The following is a 25,376-nucleotide window of genomic DNA, read 5'->3' on the forward strand; positions in this document are numbered from 1 at the left end:
AAACTGGCCAGCTGTATTGCTGCTTGACTTCCTGCCTGGTATGATCTGCTCTGAGACGGCTGCTGTCCTTCTCCAGTAAAAAGACTCCGTGCATATTTTCCACATAGCAGAGCAGGGTGCTGGATTCAGGACCCTGCCCCCTGAGACGCTCTGAGACACGCCCGGTGGACTCATTAGTACTATCTAGAATGTCCACAATCAGCGGAGGCAGTGCGGTGGCCGTAACGCAACGCTGATGGACCTGGCGGAATATAGGGCGGATGGGAGGGGCGAAGGATGGTACCCCAGACTTTCATGCATGAGTCCAGTGTTCACCTTCCCTCTAAATGTGCTTTTTTTCCCTACACATTACCATGTGCCTCCCTTCCCTTAATCCTAACCATCTGTGCCAGCATTTGTGTTTGTTGACATCTCAGTGTTAGTGACCGTGTGCTTTTGTTGACTGAACAACATGTGCAGCGTAATCAGACCATGTCCCTGTGTAGACATCACGGTAGCAGCATTCTGGAACGTAATCAGCAGACGCAGAAGGATACCTAGAACGTAATACGTAAACGCAGAAGACCACTGCAAAGCGGCAACATATGATGACCTAAGATGAAAATCGGTTGGCACAGAACAACACTAAACTTAGTTGTTACTTAGAAACATTTTTATTCGATGAAAGTATCTTTTCTCTCAGGGTCAAGTAGGAAATAGTCTTTACAAATACTTTACATGTCAGTTTGATTGAAAGTCATGTTAAAAGCACCACAAACACAACAAAATGAAATGACTGCCACTGTAAAGGAAAATGTTGGGTGTAGTAGGTGAAGGTGAGGAGAAATACACTGGGAAGAGATTCAAACAGACATCTGCTCTCCTGCCTTAGGACAGTAATTAGCATTAGAAGGAAGATCTGTCACTATAGAACTTTTAACAATAAGAAAATAACTGCGTCAGTGCTGTAGATTTGGCTCGAGTTAGATGCCAGACATTTATGGTAAATCTAAGGAACCTTAGTACACTTCTACGAACCACGGATACAGAACATTTGTACATTTCATGTGTCATATCAATGTTTCTATATTGATGGAAGTTTATGAGCTGACTCATCAGGAGGTGGAGGGGATGGCGTGACATCCATGGATGTAATCACAGACCTAGATACAGCATTCAAGGTGGGGTCCTGTTCATTTCTATGTATTGCTCATGTGGTACATGAAGCCAAAAAAGCTCTATTTCCACAGTATAACATTATGATGAATTTAAAAAATGTTGAAATACGGAACCAAAGATGGCACCTATTCATTCTAATGGAGTTGCTCGCCTGGCGCATATGCCAAAAGAGTTCCCGCTCCGCTCATAAATTTGACATTGTAGTGACATCATGGACTTTTAAATTACTTTTCCCAGGTCAAGCAGAAATTTTACAAATTAAAAACCTCTGTGGACCAAAATTCAGAACTAAAAGATTCATAATTAACCTTGTTTGCAGTTCAAGGTATCCTGTCAACAGTTTTACAGATGTCTCTTTTATAATGTCAACCTATGGGGAAATTGCTTTGGGCTGCAGGAAATTTTTTCGTTGCAATACCCAGAGTGGCCACTAGTAAATATTGACTGATATATTGACTACAACAGATTCTGCCGGCAGATCTGTCTACTTCTGGTTTAGCACTCTGCGAACTTGGATCGATACAAAATGATTTAATCTTGTGACTCTTCTAGACTTTCCAAATGTCATCAGACCAATCAGATAAAATCCTGATAGTGAAACTAGTCATTATTCTGGTGTTTTGCACTCAAAAACTGTATCCGCTGATTTAAAGACGTCTCTGTCTGTAAGTCAAAGTTGTAAGTTGTAATTCCACAGTTTGGCCACTTCAAAAATTGGCTTTAAAGCCTGGTGCTGTTCCTGTGGGCTTGGTGACACGTAGTAGAAACACTTGCCAAGGTGCAGACCACTGTTTATGACCAACAAACAACAGAATAAGTTGTTTTGTTTTCATCAAAACATCGCAGTGTTTCCTGCTGAGATTGTGGCATTGTGATTAAGTCAACGGTTCTTGCATGAAACGTTAACCTTGTGTTGTGGTCTGGCCTTTCGTTCACAAAACAACATTTTTTTGGAGGCCTTACATGCAAACTTTTGAAAATGAAACACCTTTTTTCGCTGTGTAAACTGGCAATGTTCTATGGTGTGTCATTACAAAGTTACCCTGCAAACTACTGGCCTGGCATGCATACTACAGCGTTTTTGGTTGTTTGCGAATCTGTGTACACAAGGATCGTTCTCACAATGTTATCATATGAATGCAATTTTTTTAAAAATGCAAAGGAAAGACTTTTCTGTTTTTACTAGGGCTGTTCTCGTGGCCTAAACTTAACTATCCACTACCCATTAACCCCAGCATTGATAAAACATAAAGTGTCAACATATGAGTGACACGGTAATGTACAAATGTGACATATCCATGGTTTGCAGAGATGTACTATGCCAACATTTCTCCCGGTCATTGGGTTGTACATGGTGATTCAAATGACAGTGAAGATGGAAGCATTAAATCTTCAACCCACAGAAATGTGTGATGTTAGTAAAGTGCACTCACAGATCATATTTACCGAACAGCCCAAATGGGCGAGATGCTGGTGAGTCCTGTTCTCACTGTCACTTTAAGGTTATCATTCTTTGCACAGACAGAAAAAAAAAATCATAAAGGGTCATTCAAAAGTAATTTGGAAATTTTTAAACTGTGTTCATCATCATCTTGCAGGTTTAAAGGGTCTTTTCATCCAAATTACCCAAAACACATTTTCTCACTTGCATCAAGTATATCTACTGTAGCATGCAGATATTTTTGTCATGCTGCCACCTTGGTACTACTCTCTACAACACTCTCTCCAGAATCAGTGTCCCTGTTAGTCTGGATAATCATTGTTTTCAAAGGTTTTCACACAAATCTCTGCTTATGTATCACTCCTATTAAAAAAACAGTTTATTGTGAATGACCCTGATTAACAGGGACAATAACTCAAGAGACAGATGTTACACTTGATCAGATTTTTTAAATGTGACTCTTTAATGCTGGGAGCATTGTCAGAATGTGTAATAACTTTCTCAGAGCAGTAAAACTCAGCAGCACCTTGCATTTTTTTTTTTTTTTTATGAACACAGGGCTGTTTTTAGTCTAAACGCCCACTAAAGCGTCTGGATTATACATCTGACATTCCAACCTCGTCTGCTAGAAATTATGTTTATATATAAATAATTTCCAACAGAAAATATGTTTTGAAGGAAATGTAAGGCCCCGATCAAAGAGAGCGCTTTACAGCTTGCTGCGTCTTTTAATTGTTGCTAGGCAACCACAGAATCAAATGTCCTTAGCTAAACCGCTATTTGGCTGCTGTGAAGTAAACTGACAGATCTGTAGCTCAAAATCTGCATAAAAACAGACAGGTGGAGGGAACCTGGCTCTAACTGAGGGTAACAGGCTGCTCCTGAATAGTCCGCTGGTGACAGGGAAAGAGGAGAGATCACAGCAAGGACCACCAGCTGGTCCAGGAGCTTGGCCTGGATGGTGGTAGATTTAGGCTGATTTTAGGATGAGACAGGGACAGTCTGACATCTGCTGTCAACAGCTGGGCCTAATTTCGGTTGGTAAAATGCTAGAAAGTAATTAAAGCTCCAGTTTGTTCAGAAATACCTCGTAAGTTGCCTGCGTAGACATTTATAGTGAGCCGACAATAGCTTGAAGGCCCAGACCCACCGAATCGACATGGAAGGACTAGTGGCTATGAAAGCTGACTAGTTATCGGTTGCACATGATCACGCCATAACTTGTCGCACTCCAGCTAGTATGTTCTGCACCTGGTTGAAAGGAAAAAACACCCCACACCAGCAGATGGCAGTAGCCTGTAATTGTCATTAAAAAAGGGAACCTATCATAATGCTAGTTACCCAGTTAGCACATTAACAGCACAATCCAATGTTGACAGAACAAAGCATATTTACTGTGCGCCAGTGAACAACACAAACCTTTAGGAAACCTTTCTGCTGAAGATCTTAATGTCTTAAGAAAAACAACCTTACTTTATAGAACAAGTTTGTTTTGATTTACCAATGGTCGACCATTTACTTGGTGTGTCAGGGCCTTAACAAAAATAATGTACACTACTACTTGATATCACCACCACAGAGGGCCTGCCTCCATCTTCATCAGATTGGAAAATAGGAAAAATGACGTTCAATTTCTAAATGTTTTTTTTAATTTACAACATTTAACACTACACTCAATGAAAGCAATTATAAAAAGTCGACCCAGGCTGCTAAAAACACTGTCTGATCAGGGCCTAATGACAACTATTACAGTATATAATTATAATTATAATTACAGTTTTTAGTAGCTTGAGATGGTGGTAAATGGCTGCATTTATAAATATAATTAATATTTTTTTCTATTTGGAGCTGGACTCTTCCTTACGAGCGCTATTTATTTATTCAGGTCAGAACAAATCCTAAGCACTATACTGAAATATATGCCGTTTGGTTATTCATTGCACCACACTCTTGGAGCGCAGAGTGTACTTTGGGCATAGATGGAGCAGCGGAACAACAGGCACAGTAAAAGTAAAATTCAATTGTTCATTCTGCGGGGTCTAAAAGTTTACTTTCACTTGCCTCTACAGAGGCTCCTCCACTAATCCACTGATCTGATCTGATCAACTCTGAACGGTGCAAACTGCTGCTGAGGAAAAAAACAACTCATGGAGCTCTGCCTGCACTGTGTCATGGAACTGCAAAAACATCCCAATCTAGAAAGGAAACACACACACACACACACACACACACATTTAGAGAAAATCCAATCTGTTAGTTTTGCTGTAGTTTCAAATATTTCTCGATTCATTTTTTTTTCTCTACCATATTAACCTCTGGTTACAGTGTCATTGCACTAGAATGAAGGAAGAAGCTTCAGAGATTTAGACCTCAAAATCCTGGCAAACCCCCCCCCCAAAAAACTACGGGCATAGCCGCATGACACTAAAGGCAAGTGAGAAAATATGTTTTGTAATTTGAGTGAACTTACCCTTCCAGGCAACAGGACTTCACAAGGTATAAGCTCCAGTGTAAAGGAAGATGGTGTCTATCCTTCTGAACTGTACAACACTGACAGTAGGAGTGGGTTGACAAGGGAAAAGTGAGCACACATTTACATGAAAATGGACATAAACTGGGAGTTATGTTGGATCCGATTCACGGTAAAAGAGCACCAAGGGGCTGGTTATCACAACAACTGAGAAGCTGATATTACCATTATGTTATTAAATGTACAAACACCTTAACGAGGAAGAAATGACTCAAGAAAAAACACATTCAAATGTCTAGATCTGCTGGTTGCATTTATGACCCAAACAAACTGTTGAGGAGGCCAAAACAAAAGTAAAAGTGGAAGTCCAGAGTAAAACATTTAGCTGCACGCCTTGGCAAACCTATTCCAAACTCTTTGGCATGTACGACCGGCAAAAATGTACGCTTTATAATTTCAATGAGCTTTTTTCTCATCAATATAAAAATTGGAATAGAAAAAAGTAAAACAAAAAAGTATCAAATTTTATGTCTCCTACAGTTTGTTATCTTACAATAAAATGTTAACATCAAATGTTTTATGCCAAAAAGGCCATATATCAATGCTACAAAAAAAAACAACCTAAGCCTTTATTTACACAGCAACACGTCATTTCTGTACAGGACATTCATATTTAGAACAGCACATTCATGGCTCATACATCCTAAGGACACACCGATTCCAAAGCAGAAAAATAGGATTTTTAGGTACCACTTTTAGGGGCGACTGGGCTGATTTTTGTTGTTGTTGTTGTCCTTTTCCGTGACTGACTTCCTTCATTCGCCATGTCACATGAAGTCATTAAGCTCTGCCTCCAAGGCTGCGGCCATCTCGTCCGCCTCCGAGCTGCTGCCTCCTTCTTCTTCATTAGAGTCTTTCGAAGACTCGTCAGCAGATTCCTCCTCCTCCTTGTTCTCGCCCTCCTCCTCCTTGGCTTCATCGTGCTTACGTTTGTGGCCCCTTCAGAGAGAGCAAAAGATAATTTAAAAAGAGAACTGCATATCTTAAGCTTTTGGGATTCTGCTCTACTGGTACCCTAAAAGAGGATTTACATTGGAAATGTGAAGGACTTATTTAAAACTGGTGCCAAACTGCTGCATGGGTTTTTTTTTCTTTGTTAAAAGTTAGCAAAAATACAAAACAGAGAAAAATATTCAAATAAGTCAAATTTGAGGATAATTCCCAAACAATCAACTACAATTATTTACTTGCACTGAAACTTAAACAAATAGCTCCACATTAGATAAATACACTAACTGAAAACCTAAGCAGGAACTTCCAGGGTTAAAAAAATGAATCCAACGCAGAAGTGCCAAAAACTGCAGTTCCTGAAATGGCCACTAGAGGCTGGCTCCAAGTACAATTTAATCCCCAAAGACATCCATGTTTAAATGGCCAGCTTTACAGTAGAAATAAACTTGTTTACAGACTGGTACAAAAAGCGGTTTGGACTCCTTAGCTAATTTAGACTTTCATTACCACTGTAGCTGTCACTATTTCAGTGGGATTTCAGGTCAATTAAGTTAATTGTTTTGTTTTGGTCACCTTAAAAAGTCTTGTTCAGTATTTGGTTGTACTAAAAGCCCTCTAAGGAGCCTGATATTCAATTTGTCTGGTAAATACATTTTGTTTTAATGGTTTAAAACCATTTTTTTGTGAGGAAAAAAAAAAGCAAAAGCATTATTGTGGTTAACCATAGCTGTACATGAACAAACCAAGCTAGCAGCTAAGGTGAGCATTATCGCCATCCTCTTTTCTAAATTTGGTATTTTCTGGCTCTTAATATCCAAGATGAGGATGGCCAAGATACCAAAAACTGGAGTCCACAAAATATCAATGATGTCACATTGGCTGTGTCCATTACACCCAAACCCCCAGGAAATGTGCCAGACTCTGCAATCTGCAAATTTTGGCCATAAGTGAAATTACACCGTCCAGCTCCATCACGTGATGCACACGGGCCCAGAAAGACTTTTTCTTGTGGACTTACATTGGCAAAAAGACGTCTGTAAATTAGTAGATAATTTTTTGTGAGCACCAAAACCCCCGTGAAATGAAGAAGAGCTTTTTTTTTTTTTGCTTCATGCCCCAATGACCAGCTCTCCTAGGAATGGACGGGGCCCTGTTGTATCCAGACTTTCTTAACACATCCATGATTCTACCACCAAACACCTCGAATGTGTTATATCTTGCTTTTTTAATCAATACAAAATGTTAGCTTTAGAGCTGCTGGTGGGTATATTTTATCAGGTTTAGACAGAGCCAGGCTAGCTGTTTTGCCCTATTTCGACTTTTTGTGCTAAGCTAACCTAGCAGGTTGCTGGCTTTAGCTATATACAGCACGCAGGCATAAAAGTGGTATCATTCTTCCTATCTAAGTGTGAAAGTAAATAAGCACCCTTCTAAAAACAGAGTAAGTAACAGAGCACAACAGGACACATTTAACTGATTTTGAACATTGCTAAAAAAAAATCAGCTGGCTTTATTAGCTGGCAAATTGGCCCTGAGGTAGATCTCTATGTAGTTAGCTTCTTGATTCTATGGTGGCTGTTTTGGAAATTTTGGAAGCTTTTCTAATTCACCTACCAAAATCAGTTTATGTATGAATGCAATGCAAGAAAATGGCCTTGTTTTAGCAGTTTGTAAAGGCCTCATCATTACCCATGCATATCAATTAAATGCTAAAAGTGGATTTTCTTTATTTTATGCATTTATTCTTTTTACAGCTAACAGCAAAAACTGAGCTCCCGGGATGTACTTAATAAATTGGGAGTTTGATACTGAATGACAAAAAGACTTAAAAACCAGTTGTTTCAAAGGGATCGGAAAGCAATACAATATACTCCACGGTTACAATAAATAAAACTATAAAAAGAAAGGGAAGAAGTTGCTGTACTGTGTGTTCAGCACTGCATGCCCCCTTGAGAATCACACTATCCAATTAACAAAGGGCCTGTTCTCCATACAGATTGTATCCACTGCGCAGCTCTTCTCCCCCCAACTGAGAGGAGCTGTTTGGAGATGTAAAGGCCCTCCAAAGTTAAAAAACAAAACAGTGTTGTGGTGATGAGGGATTCGGAGCAATCAGGAGACTAGGGATATGGAGATGGAGGAGATGTGGATGAAAGGGGACGAGGTAAGACGGCAGGGGAAAGAAAGGGAATTTTGAGAGAAGAAATCTTGTAAAATGTAAGTGTAAATGAGCCCCAAACTGCCGGAGATGGTCACATTAAAATCAAAGTGAAAATGCTGTGTGTCCAATTAAATTAGCATAATTACAGAAACAAATACAATCTTCCAATACAAAAGCCATTGTAAATTAATGAGACCACATACAACTCAGATTGTAAAGCCTGCTGCATTTGGAGTATTTTTTCGATGCTAGTGGTAGTACAATACCTGATTTCTGATACACATCTAAACACAATGTGTTAGTTTGAAGAATATGAATGGAATGCTCTAAAAAATGGAATAGTAAGCTTTTTCTGAAGAAAGTTTACAGCTGCAAGAAGAAATGAGTGAGAAAAGGGTGAAAACTCAACACAGAAAGGTGGGGATGCTTTTTAATTTGTAGCCAGTGAGGAAAAAAACAAGCACACCCAATAACACTGCAAGAAGACAGAAAAGATTGTTCATGTCAATTGAAATGCTCTCTTTGACGAAGTTAAAGTGAGCAATTGACTAAACATGACAATATTCACAACTTGGATTCATTTTTATGAAAAACCCCTCTGGTTCTTATAATCAGCGGACCTTTACGGACTAAAGGAATATAGTTAAAAAAATCGAGGAATGAACACGTGCTATATAGTTAAAAGTTTGCTTGCTTGCTACAGCTAATGGGTGCATATCCTACAATGCGTTTTAACCGTCAATTGTTGACACTGTTTCCATGCTTTCCACTGCCCTGACACATCCCACGAACATTACAACTCAGCAACTCAGGCATCATCAAAAATTACCCACTCATAATTATGACTTTAGAGGGCCATTCATGTGCTCTTAGCTTGTAAATATGGTAAATACAATATTTCCAAGGAGCACATGAAGGTAGCATGACTTGATGACTTGGTATCAATCTTAAGACAATTTTAGAATACAAAATTCTAAAATGGGCAAAATTCAGATTTTGATCAGAAACGGCCAAGCATTTGGTTCCGGCTTTTAGTATTTAAATACATTTTAGCCCATACCAGAAAGGCAGAGTGAGTGTCCATCCCCTACGGTGACTAAAACACAACTTTTATTGTATTATAGAAACACATTTTAAGGCCAGGAGCAAATGGAATGAATCTTGCTTTTTGCACTCAAAAGACTTTAAGAGGAATCCATAATGGAAAAAAGAAAAAAAGGCGCACATTCCTAAGCGGCTAAAGAATTGTATGATACGGCCGTAAACATGCCACTCCTCTCCCCCGCTGCACTCCATCTGCAGAGTGCCTCATTAGCATGATGCTAATGAGGTGTGTAGTGGTTTTCTATGGTGATTGTGGAGGACTGATGCCGGCTTAGCTTAGAGGGCCCCTCTCATTAGACCACAACGCTTTCAGACAGCCTCGCTAACCTCCCACAACAGCGGTGCTCTGCTTGTGTGTTCATTAAAGGTCAGATGTCGGCTAATATCAGCAGAGAGGCTCGGTGACATGACAGCTACAGTGGACCCCTGGAGATTGTGTGGTGTGTGTGGGCGGTAAAGAGTTCTGTGTGTGTGTGCGTGTGTGTGTGTGTGTGTGTGTTACATCAGCACAGCTCTGATCCGCCAAACTGACAAGAAGTTTTCATTTTCAGAGCGGCAAGATCGAGTCTCTGGTCAGAAGGGTAATGCTTGAGAGGGTAAAATGAGTGATTAATTATTATTTACTTGGCAAAAATAAGAGAAAATAAGGCAATATCTAATATATGGCAATCAGTGACACTGCCCCTGCTACCTGGGCTGGTTGGTGAAAACACTGGAGTGACTGCAGTGGATGAGTTCAAGCTCCACCATCCCTCTTCCGTTTCCAAATATTAACAGTTGAAACAGCGGGGGTTGGTGGGGATGAGGTCCTCCATTGCTTTCTGCCTCGCATCATTACATCCAATCTAAATCCTCGTCTATTAATCCAACCACCCACAGACACACAGGCTGCAGACACTCCCACCACACTCACTCATGTCAGCTACAAAACGGGCCTCAGTTGTAATCCACTTTTATTAGATCTGCGCTGGTTGTGCATGCTGTTAAACTGCACTGCTACCAAAGGGAGCCTCCTGCAGTCAACAGCTTTATTTACATTTTCAGAGTTTTGTTCTTCACAAACACAGATAAGATAGAGTCTTCAATAACAAATGGTTTTGTCTCGACTTAATTTTTACAAATGACATTTTGTAATTGCATTTTAACCCTTGAGGCGCGCTCTAATATTACACAAACTTGTATCGCTCAGCATACCTAAAGTGCTTTTCAAAATCAAGCTTTAAAAAAAACATTATACATTAACATTGTTTTCTACTTTCATTGAGGTAATTTCCAGAATTTTAACACAATATAAACATAATTCTTGCTGCATCTGAACTCAAAAGTAGTCATTACCACTTCGCCTTACTAAAGGCCTAAAGGGTTTCACCAATTTTCTTTTAAAAGCTCTCAGTACAGTCCAATTCTCAGCTTCCTCTAAAAAGAGAGCAGTCCTATTGTTTATAGTGGCTCCCCTGGAGAAGTCGAGGGCTCAGCCAAATACCAAAGGGGAGTCGCACACCAATTCTGGAGAGATGAAAGTGAGAGGGTTCACCAGCTTGAGAGAAGCAGGGTTCCTCTGTAATTGAGAGTCTCCCCATTACTTTCTCTCATGTATCTGGCACAGGGTGAGTGCAATTGGACAATTCACTTCCATGGTCTCCTTACCGGATCTCTTATTGGGCAGTTAAGGGGAATCTTCCATCACAAATTTAGCAGAAAAAGTTTCTAACAATGTATTTTTTTATGACTTGGTAAAAGTTTCATAAGTGAGGTTAAAATGGAAAATATTGACAGTGAAACGAATTTAGCCGAGAGAGAAGCTGGCCCTCAGCCTTGAGATAGCACTGTAAATCAAGCTGCTGCAGAGGACACGAGTCGAGGCGGGCCCGAACCTGTCAGGTCGTCATCATCAGTTTGACTTCTACTTATTCATGCAACTATTAGGACCTCTTTTTGGGTGAAAAGCGGGACCAAATCTGCTGATTTATTGGTGAAATCCCACATTTCAAACTCTCTCCAGATGGTTTCCTGAATTAAACTAATGCATGGAGTGAAATTCTGTTTCTCACAAAATACCACTAATGTCAGCTGTGAGGGTGCGAAAAGGCAATAACATGTCTGTTTTCATAGACACGGATGTAAGGAACATTTCTTTGAGATGTTGTTATCTCTATGTGCAATGGGAGTGTGATTGCATTAGGAGGTGTCAAGAGGACATGCTACAGAGTGCTGGAGAACAAACAGCCTGCAGCTACAGCTGCCTCAACACATCATTAGAGATACATAAGTGATATAAAACGACTCATATAAGTACAGCATCTGCCCCGAGTCAAGATACATTTTTATGAGTTTGTGTGTTTAAGCCCAGGCAGCTCTAACGCCACCCAGGGGAGCAGTCAGAAGGGCGAAGTTGGGGAAGGACTTCACAGATTCGCCCGGACTACAGTTTAATCTTGTGATGCTGAGTAACCATCGCTGCTGATAAAGTCACAAGCTCTCACTGAAGTCCAAGGCTACCCAGGGCGTCTCGATTTAGGGCTGTTAGGGTGGAGGCAGAGAAAAATGAGGAGAGGAGGAAGCCCTGGAAAAAAAGCAAGACTTCAAACGCTTCTGACAACTCTGCTTACAGCAAGAAGGAAAGAGGGGTTGAAGGGAAAGAGGCAAATGAAGGAAATAAAGTTCGAAAAAGTAAGAAACAGAGCACAGACGAGGGAGTTAATGAACTAAATAATGAACTAAACTTTTAGGAAATCTTTTCGGCTTCTTTCAAAGTTTCCTCCGGTGTAGGGAAGTCAACATCCACAGACCTCATCCCAAGAGGTATTGCTTAAATACAGTCCTGAATAACTGACCATGACTGATTGGATTGTAATATCCTTCCAAACTTGTTATTTTTTCCATCCATATGGGTCAAATATGTACAATAGGGGCTGCTGTCTCTATATTAGTAAACCTGAAAGGAGTCTTGGGCCCAATCTCTACTGGTTGAGAGTTATTGCAAAAACTAGAAAAATTGCCTCGCAGTTGTTTGCCTCTGCAAACCAGGCAAGGTTCAGTTACAGTTTACATAAATGTCTGTCCAGACTGATGTGACAGAAGGCGACGCTTCAAAGATGCTACGGATGTTACTGGAAGGAAGTTGAAAATTCAAAATCATAGAAGCTTCACACACATCTTCCCCCTGGCAGCACAGAAGATCTCTACAATCAAAACAGTTTTGAGGTGGACACACAATTAGTGTCACCAATTCAGTGTACATTATCTTATCTTATTGTATATATTATATTTTTGTCCTATTAGACATAGGTGAGAAATTTTGTCAAAATAACCAAACTAAATCTAAGCTAAAAACACTTTTTAAGGTCAAAGGTACCTTGACTTTTGACCTATGACAACCAAAAGTTCATCCATGAGTCCAGGGGGATGTTTGCATCAAATCTTAAGAAATTCCCTGCAGACTTTTTTGAGATATTGTGTTCACGGGAATCAGACAAAAGCAAGGTCACAGTTACCTTGTCCTTTGACAACAAAAGTCTAATCAATTCATTGTTGAGTCCAAGTGGACGTTTGTGCCACATTTGAAGAAATTCCTTCAGGGTGTTCTTGGGATATCACATTCTCGAGAATGAGACAGACAAAGCCACAGTGACATTGACCTTTGAGAAGCAAAGTCTAATCAATTTATCATTGAATCCAAATGGACATTTGTGTCACATTTGAAGAAATTCTGTGAGTGTTCATGAAATATCTCTTTCTAGAGAATGAGAAGGACAAGTTCATTTGACAACAAAAATCTAATCAGTTCATCCTTGAGTCCAATCGGATGTTTGTGTCAAATTTGAGGAGTTTCCCTAAAGGTATTTTTGAGGTATTGTGTTCATTACAATTGTAAGGATGGATAGAAAATCTGAAAACATGTTTCCGGCCACAGCTATTACTGGCTTAGAGGCATAAAAAATAGTCTAACAAGGACAGAAAGGATAACATTCAACCAAGCAGGTCACCTCTTTCCCGTATCATCACTCCCTCTCTTCCCATAATCCCATATCATTCACAGCAGACGTGTCAAATGTAGATAGATGGTTAGATATATAAACTCCGGAACCTGATGCTTTAAACAGCCCCATATGCAGAGAACTGATAAGCAGAGCAGTTAAATGATTGTTTTTATACAGACATTATCTTCCCCTGCTCCTCATTTTATTATCTTACAATGAAAACTGACAAACAGCAGGAGAAAAGGACAAGTGCTATTGTGGGGGTTTTATAAGGGACGTGTCAGGTTTTTACAGCGACGCTTCAAAAACAAGTTGACTTTCAAAAGTGTTGCAAGGAAATAAAAACAAAAATGCATGACAGAGCAACAACAAGCACTCACAATGACTACTGTGTTATTTGAGGCCACATGCTTTTAAGGCTGACCTGTGAAAAACACATGGTGACAAAGATTTTAGGCAGGATGATTAAATGTGCGGGAAGCATTGGACATTCTATGGCAGTAGTTCTCAGTGGGTTGCGGGTTTTGAATAGACCGCAAGTGACTTGTGAATGAGTTCTTTCTGAAAAACAAATTTATTTTTAAATTGCCATGAATTTGCAGCACAGAGTTTTCATTTTGAAATGCGTCCCATGTGGCTTGTATTACATTCAATGGTGGAAACTTTATAGACTACAAATAGCTTTATGTTTCTTTGCACATTTTGTGTTATAGTGCGTAGTGAGTAGTGTAATATGACTGTCATACATACGAGATTCACTGCTCCCAAGACTTTAACCAGTCGTTGTGTGTACAGTAACTAAAGACTTGGGTTTTGCCTGTGTTGTGGCCAAGACATAATAACTGGAAATTGGAAAATAATACTTGGGTTGGATACTTGCAGTATCACAGAAAAACATGCAGCAGTTTTGAAATAACCACTTCTAAAATAAATGTAGATTAACCCTTTGAAACCTGGAGCAACAGCATTTTTCTTGTGCTGCTCTAAGACACCTTTCACATGTTTAAAACCTTTGACCTTTGAGCAAATTGCCACAATTTTCTCCAGAAACTTAGGAAATAAGGTAATGAGCAACTTGGTAAGAAATGTTCAACACATTGCAAGAAATTAGTAGATTAAGAAAATTATTTTTAAAAAGCTATAGTGAAATTGTCTGGTAAAAAAAAGAAAGAAAAAATGCAAAGTTAAATTTATCCTAATTGCATATTTTAAATTATGCCAATTTTTAGGCCATTCTTCCCTGTTGTTTTTACTTGCTTTTAACTTTTAAATTTATTTTTACTAAATTTCAGGCATTGTGCTTTTTAATAATTTCTTGATAATTTTTGTGTCAGTTTGTCTTTTATTGCTTGTGGCCTTCTTCCCTTGTTTTATGAAAAAAATAAAGTTGCTCAGGTTTCAGAGGATTGAGGTACTTTCCTTCACAAAGTTTCACGAGGCCCTAAACTTGTAGAAAAACACATAAAAATAAAGAAAACTATTGCTAACTGTGACGTCCCAGAGCAACCAGCGTGACAAAGGTGTGATACAGCTTGTCATCTGTGTGATTCACTGTCAGAGTCATTTATACCTCCCCAGTCCTCCATGTCTGCATCAAACCACCCCCCTCTCTGCTTCAGCCACAGGCAGCAGGATCAGATTAAAGCCTCCGGGCTTCCTTTCATATAAAATACTTCTTTTCTCCATCTTCTTACTGGCAGCACCAGTTTTTAAAAGGGCTGCAGGCATCTTTTCAGAGGAGCTTGGGACGGATTTGGAATCTAGACCCTTTGTCTGGTTCAAAGAGTCCAGGACAAAAGTGTCCACCTCCTCACTTTTTACAACTTGGCACTTTGGGAAGCTGGTACATTAGTTAAAGACTCTATCTCATAAAACGGGAGATCCCCGTGACAATGCGGTCAATGCGCCAATAAACAACCACAAGATGTCCAACTGTCCTTGAGAAAGGACAGAAAACTCTTAAAAGTGTCTGAAGTTAGAATGCTAAAGACTGGGACAGCTGTGACTTTTGTTAAAGGAAGTTCTGTTTGGGCCGGTTCCAACGCTGTTTAATTCATTTATGAGCTCAGAGCATCCCTGCTCATGAAATATTTGAGACGAGTTTTGGCTTTTGGGCTTTTCCGCCTCTACACTTTGCCGCTGCTATGCAAACAACCTTGTTGCCCCCGCTGTCTGCTTTATCTCTCACATCCCACAGATATTAAAGCGTACTCGAGCGAGCCGATGGTGACAGGTGACACATGTGAGCTCGGCTGAGGAAAGATAACCGTAACAGCCGAGCGGGAAATATACACCTCAATCCAAAGTTCAGACAGCTCTGAGAGATTTTTTTGCTTGAGTGCCCTTGGTGGTGATAGAGACTCTGGCGGTGTGAATGTCACGCAAAATAATCAATGCATATCAACACGCTTCACTAGATTTGTGTGTTTGTTCTGTCATCAAGGAGTGACTTGGTGTTCGTATGTTCGGTCCAGTCGCTTGGAAAAATGCAAAGTTAATAGTAAATCTACATACAGGGGACGTGCCATAAATCCAGTGGCAAAGAAATTGCAAATGTGTCTGGTAGAAGAAAGACGAATATGATGGAAGCAGTTTGTGTGTCCTGTTTCTCCTTTTGTGTCCTGTTCTCAAATAAAAACACTAAATCCTGCATTTCCGATTGTTAAGTGTGTACATTTATCTACGATTTAGTATAGGGATAAGAATAAGTTAGTCATTAAGTAATGTCTACATCCAAGTACTCCAATCAAATTCATATAAACTAACTTCAGAAAAACAACAACAAAAAACACGATATATATCGTATATATACATATATATATATATATACAGTCATGGAAAAAATTATTAGACCACCCTTGTTTTCTTCAATTTCTTGTTCATTCTAATATCTGGTACCACTAAACGTATAATACAATGAACACAACAAAAAATGCAGCTGGTCACATAATACTTTATGTCCTATTTGACATTCTTAAGCTTAATTGATTCCCAGGGTATATAAGAGGCCATTTCATGTCACAAGCAGCACTGCACATGCAAAGGCCTAGAGTGGTTTCCTGCTTACATTCAAGCCGTAGCACAACTCAGAAGTTGTCAGCTCTCACATAATGCCTAAAACAAAAGAATTATGTGAAGCCACAAAGGCAGCCATCTTGGCACTGCTGGAAATTGGCAAATTGGAGAGACAGGTAGCGAAAAAACTGAAGATCTCCAAGACAGCCGTTCATTAAAACAAAAAAAAACAAGCTGAACATGGCACTACCAAATTGCTACCTGGCCGTGGCAGGAAACGTCTTTCTACCCCACGAGATGACCGTGCACTCATCCGTTCCTGTGTCAGGAATCGTCGTCAGACCTCCAGGGACCTTAAAAATGAGTGGGCACTGTCGAGAAATGTGACTTGTTCGGCAAGGACAGTTTGAAACCGACTTGTTGAAGCTGGTTTGAAGTCACACAGAGCACGCAAGAAGCCCTTCATCAATGAAAGGCAGAGGAAGGCCCGGTTACTCTTTGCTCGAGACCACAAGGATTGGACTGTTGATGATTGGGCTAAGGTTCTCTTCAGTGATGAATCCAATTTTGAATTGATGCCCACTCCAGCCAACTTACTGGTTAGGAGGAAGCCTGGAGAAGCTTACAACCCAGACTGTCTTGCCCCTACAGTAAAACATGGGGGTGGATCAGTCATGATCTGGGGTTGTTTCAGTCTGAGTGGAACAGGGCAAATGCAATTGTGTGAAGGCCGAATGAACCAGGTCATGTACAGGACTACCCTTGAAAACGGTCTTCTTCCATCAGCTGGAAAACTCTTTCCTGCCTCGAATGACTGGATTTTCCAACAAGACAATGCCCCTTGCCACACGGCAAGGTCAGTTAAAGCCTGGATGGAGAACCACAACATTCGCACCATGCCTTGGCCTGCTCAATCACCAGATCTTAATCCAATTGAAAACCTGTGGAAAATCATCAAACTCAAAATGGAGAACCACAAGCCCAAAAACAAAGAAAATTTGTTTGAATTTGTCCAACAGGAATGGGCTGCTGTGACAGCAGAACAATGTCAGAAGCTGGTGGAGAGCATGCCAAGACGCATGGCTGCAGTCATCAAAAACAATGGTTATGCAATCAAGTATTAACTCTTGTGTGTATCATGTGTTTAAAGCAAACAGAAAAGAAAACATGGAATGCTTAAAAGTAGTGTTTTTGGCGGTACAATGCCATAGCTATTGATGTAAGAATTTAAGTAATTTTGGTTATTATCAAGAAAACCATGGAAAATGAATAGTTCTTAGTTCTTAAATTAAACTCTCATGAGCTATTTTTGTTGTTATCATTATAATTGTCCAAACAAATGTACCTTTAGTTGAGCCAGGCATTAAAATTAACAAGAAATTGAAGAAAACAAGGGTGGTCTAATAATTTTTTCCATGACTGTATATATATATATATAATTATTAACCCTCAGGGGCTAAAGTTACACACACTCGTATCGCTCTGTGCACAAAATGTGCTTTTCACAATCAAGCAATCAAGCTTTAAAAAAAACATCAATATTTTTTTCCCTACTTTCATTGAGATCATTTCTTAAGCAACATCAGTCCTAATCATAAATACCAAATGTGTTAATTTTCAGAATTTTAACCCTTTAAATGCCAGGTTTTTGTCATAATGCCACTATGCCTTTAGATCAAAAGGAAAATATTTTCAATATACTACTTGCAAAGTAGATTTTTTTTCTGATTACCAAATATCTGGGATATGTCAATGATTTGCAGCAACACTGACTGTAACTGTGCATCTTGTGGAAACAGCATGCATTTTTCCATATGACAAATGGCAAAATTGACATCATCAGGTGGAGAGTAGTAAAAAATAGCAATGATTCACTTATAACGTATTAACATACTTTTTAGTCCTCCCTTGTAGTAACTTTATTGTGTGTTCTTTTTGTGTTTTATATTGTTGTTTTGGAGAAAGAGACTTTTAATCTAAAAAGATCTTTCTGGTTAAATAAAATAAAATAAAATCTTTCCAACAAACCTTCAGCAAGAAAGCATATAAGTACATTTCCCAAAGTGACTATTATTCTGCGTACGCTGTGTGAGCACACAGACTGAAATGGAGCTGATCATGCTGATCACTGACGGTGCCACATCAATATAAACCTTCAGAGCAGCTTTATCCCAGAATAAAAAAGAGCCACAAAAGGTTGCCTCCACATCCAGATCTCTACATCTTGATGCACTGATCACGAAACCCATTAACCCTCGACACAAACCTACATTAAGGTAGCTTTGAGTATTGAAGGACATTAAGAAATCTTATTGTCTCTTTATAGATTTCCTTTACACAGTTGGTCTGAGGTAATTATGATGTTGATTTAGAGCATTAATACTAAGATCTGCTCCACTCTGTCTGAAGCAGGATACCTGCGGCGGCAATAAGCTTGGATGGATGTTCTTTGATTGGTCATGAAACAGAATTTTAAACCTCTACATCCTAGAGTCGAAGTAAGAAATGCAGTGGTTTCCAGGTGCCAAAAAGAAGGGTATTTAGTATAGTTTACATTACTGAGGCTGATAACACTGACAAATCAAATGATGAAATCATGGTTGGAGTGAAAATGGGTTTTTAACGCTTACATGTTACAAAAAAGCAGCAGAACCACGACTTATTTGATACTCCCACCTCCCCTCCGCCCGTGTTCTCCTCATCTGTCCATGCAGTGGGAGGAGAGTACTGAGCAGCGTCTGAGCTCAAAGAATTTCCTCCCAATTGCTAATTGCCCCACTATGACGAGATGGCTCCTAATGAGATTCTCCCGTCTTTACTCCCCCGTTGTTGGCAGCTGTCTACTGACAAACGCAACAGTTGTCTATTTCTCAATACTGAGCCCAATGCAGGGACCACACTTGGTCTCAATCAGCAATGGTTAAAGTGAGGAATGGGGATGTCAGATTTGTTTATTTTTGGCTTTTGATAGTGTGACACCAATTAACCTGAAACTAACTGGTAATATTTTAAGAAAAATTGCAAAATGACGTGGAAAACAAGAGTTACTTTCCTTTTAGTCCATTGCCCCCACATGGTGCCCCCAACCTGCTTTTTCCATTTGAAAGCAAGCAGCTCTGCACTGCACATCAGCCAGGCAGGAGCTGGCTAGCAATGCTGCTCATGCTGAGTATCATTTGAAAAATTAACAGTAACAATACCAGAACCCTTGACGTGATACCAACACTTTTGTTGCCTCTCCAAACTGCGGGCGTACTGACAGACGTCGACTGTAAGTTGCACCCCTTTCCCACCAAAATTACAGAGCTGTGTACACGGCTCTCCTGCAGACTACTATGCATTTCTCTGTGTGTTTGGGTTGTTTTGGTGTGTCTGTTTGACGTCAAGGACAGACCGGAGAACAGGTAAACAGGAGAGAGCTGCATGGACAGAATTTTGTGGAAACTTTACGATAGTTACTTCTCCTTATTTAGTATACATCTCTTACTTATTCAATCTTTCTGTCAAACTCGGTGCAGACTAAATTGGATCAATGTTTTAGCACTACTTAGAAGGAGATGGACAGTAATTAGCGGTGGTGCACCACTAATTCATTGGGATGTTGTGTTTTTATCAATGCCGATCAGAGCCAGAGGCGATAAATAGCCATGACTACTGCAGAGTTAATTGACTCGGGTGTGAATGCCGATTGTAAACTATCCCATTGCATTAAAAAGCCAGATATTAGTGACTGTAAGCAGGTTTTCTGTGCAATAGGAATGAGGATTTACAAACACAGCAATGAATTATTACATCATATTAAGTACTTCATTCACCTCCACTTCAATAAATATGGACAATCCCTGTTACACTGCATTGCATGCACTGTCTGTCAACCTGCGTCACATTTATTTTAGATCATGATTGTCACAACACCCAGAATAACATTCAAACCCAAAAAATGAAGACACTGAATGTGATTCTGGGTGTTGTGACAATCATGATCTAAAATAAATGTGATGCAGGTTGACAGACAGTGCATACAAAACAAAAATACATTTGTCTCACAACATTCGTAACGCTTTTTATACGCACTGTATATTATATAAAACCAAACAGTGCAATGATGTGAAAAAAGCTGGAGAATAAAGGTTGTTACAGGGGTAGCAAAATCCCTCCCTGAGAAAGACTCCAACTGTAAAAAAAAAAAAAGTGTATACACTTTTAATGTGAGGAGGAATAGCTCATGCATGTGTGTATGGGTGGTGATAAACAATAGCTATTAACAGGCCAGCCTCCCCCCTGAGATGCATCTCTTTGCTTCATAGTGAGATCAATCCGAACCCGGAGCATAAATAGACAAAGTGCCTGCATCACCAGCTCGGAGCTGCGAGCCAGGAGTGAGAGAACTGGGTCAGATTACTTGCAGTTTTAGTTTTTTTTTCTACTTATGTAATCCTCCTTCCTCCTCTTTTTCATATATGTGAAAAGCCTGAGTAAGCATTCCTATTCCGCACAGTCTGCCGCCTCTCTCGCACTGTTGAGCTGTGTTTATCAGGGGCAGGGAGCGCGGGGGTCATTTTTCCATGTCTTCGTGGTGCTCTGCTGAGAAACACATATTGTAGGATTCAGTGTGCTCACAGGGGGAAGCTGAGTGAAGCAGACTGCTGTCGATTTCTTTTAAACCTGCATTACATTTATAATCCTCCTTTCCTACATTTGGCATCTTTTAAAGCACCTTCGGGATTCAGGTGTCAGGCTTCATTGTCAGACTAACAGGACAGCTGGGTGTCATGAGACAGAATGTCTCGTGGGCCAAATTAATGGGCTGATCGACTCCACGAAGCGAGACAATGCTTTCAAGTTATTCCTCCCAGCACATCCACACACTTCTGTATACTTATGAATACCTTGATGTGTTTTAGTTTTGCTGCTCCATGCCACTGAGTAAAAAAATGACAGCTATTGTCAAATATTGACAAACTATGAAATGCAGAACTAATATGTCCCGCTGTGTTAATGGACTGTCACTTGTTGTGTGTATTATGTGACTAGCATCTCTGGAAACTGTCAGGAAAACATAAAGGCAGAGCAGCAAACAACAGAAAGAACACTGTGACATTTTTGATATAGACTTATAACGTTGAAGCACTTAGTAAATTTACAAAAAAAAATCCTAATCCAGCACTCCAGCTCTACTTGTCTGGGGTACATTTCTCAAAGTGTTGATGGAATTCTTGATCATTTTCCTAACTATGTAAGGAGCGAGGGAACAGGACCTTCCTTTCAGGACTTACACTGTACAGTCTCTGCTCATTTCATTTCATGCCTTATTCATATCAAATTTTATAGCTGATATAGTCAGGGTACAGCGTGGCGCTGTAACGGGTCTGCACTACTGGAGAAAAGCAGCTCTAAGATCATGCTCTGCTTTAATTGAAGCATTAAAGGACAGGATTTAAGACTGGTCACTTATTGCCAATATTTTTAATCCTCAAATGTTCTAAAGTCAATTTATTTATTTATTTTTACAGGAATCCTGTCATCACACTCACTCAGTGGCATGCATTCACACCTACAGTATCAAACCATTAACCTGAAAAATGTTGGTACTGTATGTTTCTGCAAACCATAAATAATTTATATTTGTACAATTTTATGTTGAGGATATGGTGAAACTTAACATTTTAACACTGGTTAACATGTGGCTAGGTTTAGGCTAGGGATGATAACAATTAATCTAGGAACGATTAATCGGTTGTTTGAGCATGTGAAATTTAAATAATCAGGCTATGAAATGCTGTCAGAATATATATATGCAATGTGTTGCTGTGAGCTTTGACTGAGGATGAAATGCAGTTGCTGTTGTCTGAAATGAGCAATAAGCTTTTTTATCTCACTTCAATCATTCTTATTGTAACAAAATATATTTAGTAGATTAAAAAGCAATTTAATTTTAGGTTTTAGTAGGCTACTAAAAGATTAATTTGTATGTTATATTAATGATTTATATAATTAAAAAGTTGATATGCGGTATTTGTGTAGTGATACGATATTACCACACAAAAATATTGTGATAATATGCTGTACTGATTTTTTCCCCCATCTCTTGTCCCACCTGTGTAATCAATGAATGAATATACCTTGTGATTTTTGTTACCTTTGCACTTTGTAATCAGTATTTCTAAATGATCAGAAACATTTTGTGCTGTAATTTCTTGTTCCTTATTGGCTGACATAAATGCAGATACAGATTTATCTGTGACAAGTGAAATTATTGGATTTCTAGGCCATGTAGATGTATTGGTTGGTCTTTAATGAGTACACATGGGCCTTAATTTATTTGCAAGTGCATGTCAAGTTTCAACCATCCAGCAGCCAGCATTTCTGTACACTCCTGTAACAATAAACGTCAAAGGCAACCACCGTGCACATCACACACCCTATCTTCTAAACTAATCTGACAGCTGACCTTATAGCGACTGCAGGAAACTCTAATTCACCTTTCCAGCAGCAGTTTGTCTGAATACAAAGTCTTGACAGCATGGAAGGAAGAAACCAAGGATTTATTCAGTGAAACAACAGTGCTGGCTCCAGCTGACGAAAATCACGTAATCATAGCGTCCGGAAAACAGCTCTGACTGCACAGAAAAAAAGAAAGAAAAAAGAACTGTGCCTTATTTAAAATCTGAATCAGTTGAGGAGGAAGAAACTGTATTAAGTAACAAGCTAAATTCAATTAGTCTGTTTGCTTCACTCTCACCCTGAATGTCAGACACCTGCACAAGTTCCCGCTGTAATGGTAGACACTTAATTAGTCTGCAGCAAGCATCCACGTGCCCTGCAGCAGAGGACAGATACCAAAGATCTGCCTTCACACAGACAAAAAAAAGGAGAAGCTCTGGTAGAACAACAAAGACACTTCTATCTGTGAGTCGCAAACAACCGCTTTCACGAATGCAAATAGAATAATCTGAGCACATACTGGAGAGATACAGTGCCATTACAGCAGTCTTCGGGGTATTAGCCGATTCTTAAAAACAATTATCCACAACAGGGCCCTCGGGTGCAGACGTTCTAATTGGAAAGCTTGTGGAGTCTAACTTACAATACAGGCGTGGAGATAACAGTCTTATTTTCCCTTTTACACCCCCATCATCTTCTCCATTAGGATATGAGGAGTGAAGCGTTCCAAACAGCGGCTCAAATGTAATGAACATCACCGCAAAGTGTTTCACAGCAATTCCTTTACAGTTAACCATGTTAACGAGATTTATGTGCAGCACGCCTAAACACTCATCAGAAAGAACTGGCAGTGTTCAGCATTAGACTATATTTATCATGAAGAAATTTACAGCTTCAACCATCATAGTCATGACTCTAACCTTTTTGAGATATGGCCAAATACATGTTTTGTCACCACCAAAGTCTAATCATTTCATTGTTGAATCCAAGTGGATTTCTCAACGTGTTCTTCAGATATCAAGTTCACAAGAAAAAAGATGGATAAAGTCCCAGTGACCTTGATCTTTGACCTATGAACAACAAAATCTAATAATTTATTGTTCAGTCCAAGTGAACGTTTGTGCTAAAATTAAAGAATTTCTCTCTTGAGATATCATATTCACAAGAATCAGATGAGGTCCCAGTGACTTTGACCTTTGACCAACAAAAACTAATGATTCCATTGTTCAGTCTAAGTGGACTTTTGTGCCAAATTTGCAGAAACTCAGTCATGGCATTCTTGAGATACTGTCTTCACAAGAATGGGAGATACCAACCCAGAAGGCACAGAATGAGCTCAGCCAACATGCTTTCAGCTCCCATGTTACCTGACAGAAGCCCCTCACTGTTTATCCACATGCGTGCTTCATTTAAATTGAGCAGTCACGGCGGAGAGAAGGTTTGACTGCTTTTTTGAAAAACTGCATCTCATTTGACTAGATGTGTAGGCTGCTGCACATATTAATCCAACTGCTTTGTTAAAAAATGCACTAGGGAAAAAAATAACACCTTGCAAAGAAATTCAATAATTAGAATATTTAGGACATTAAAATTCTTTTTTCGCCTTCATACGCTTGATGGATAATTGTCAAGGTGCTTTAAGTATAATGCCCACAAATAACAAGTGCAAGACAGGAATAATTAAGGTTTGTAATTATTACATAACGGGCTCTGCGAAGGAATTGAGATTTCACACTGACTGATTCAAAACAGTAGAATAAGGACACACAATATGTGCAAACATGTAGTCCATATGCAAGGCTTTCTGTTAATTCCTGGTATAAGGGCAATGTGCCAGCCACACAGAGCTATAGCCTGGAGAAGAAGAATAGAAAAGTTGCTGGGGTGGGAGAAAAGAGCAGCGCAAGACAGAAAGTGAGAGGAAGAAAAGCGAGGGGGCCCAATTCACAGTACGCCAAGATGGGCTATATTTTTATTTTTCCCTTTCATCTCGGTCAAAGCACACACGGAACAAAAGGCGGTAAATGAGACCAACCAGCCTGAACATGTTGTTTCTGCTGTGTTTTTTGGAGAGGAGGAAGGTAAGCAGTGGGATTTAAATAATCAGGTTTTTCAATGGGTCTACAGTATTCTATTCTCACACAACAGCAGAATGCTTAAGATCAAGACAAGAACATTTCTTCTTCAGTCTCTATGATTTTCTTAGATCAGAAGTGTGCTAGAATTACTGTCACACAGTTTTATGCTTCTGCGCACGAGTCAAGGTGCACTCACAGTTTACATCCATGTGAGTGAAAGCATGGATGCTTTACACATCTTCCTCACCAGCAGCACAGAGGATCTATGCAATCAGCATGGTTTTAAGGTGGGCACCCATGATTAGTGTCACCAATTCTGACCAAATGTCTCCCTTTCTGTTCCTGTGATATGAAGTTATATAATGGCCAGAAAAATGGTTTTGCAATACATTATGAAGTTGCAGTAATGGTGCGTACCCACCAAACGCGATTAAAAATGATCGCGCCTCAAGATTACATACAAAGTCAATGCAAAGACGCGATTTGACGCCTCATTTTGCCGGGCGACGCGATG

General features: G+C 39.6%; 1 protein-coding gene across 3 annotated transcripts in view; it reads right to left on the reverse strand.

Annotated features, from left to right (window-relative positions):
* Nucleotides 1–630: 630 nt before the first annotated feature.
* Nucleotides 631–25,376, reverse strand: part of ctdp1 (CTD (carboxy-terminal domain, RNA polymerase II, polypeptide A) phosphatase, subunit 1) — a 107,558-nt gene continuing 82,812 nt past the window's right edge. For 2 of the 3 annotated variants that reach the window (XM_088090299.1, XM_042506262.2), the window contains one exon: nt 631–6,068. In XM_088090299.1, the coding sequence (XP_087946425.1) occupies nt 5,897–6,068 (172 nt within the window). In that variant the 3' untranslated portion in view covers nt 631–5,896. The remainder of the gene's footprint in view (nt 6,069–25,376) is intronic. The other variant, XM_088090300.1, reaches the window with a different exon arrangement.

Source organism: Plectropomus leopardus, chromosome 17, assembly GCF_026936395.1.
Source record: "Plectropomus leopardus strain MGB_pleo_1.0 chromosome 17, ASM2693639v1, whole genome shotgun sequence".
Taxonomy (NCBI): domain Eukaryota; kingdom Metazoa; phylum Chordata; class Actinopteri; order Perciformes; family Serranidae; genus Plectropomus; species Plectropomus leopardus.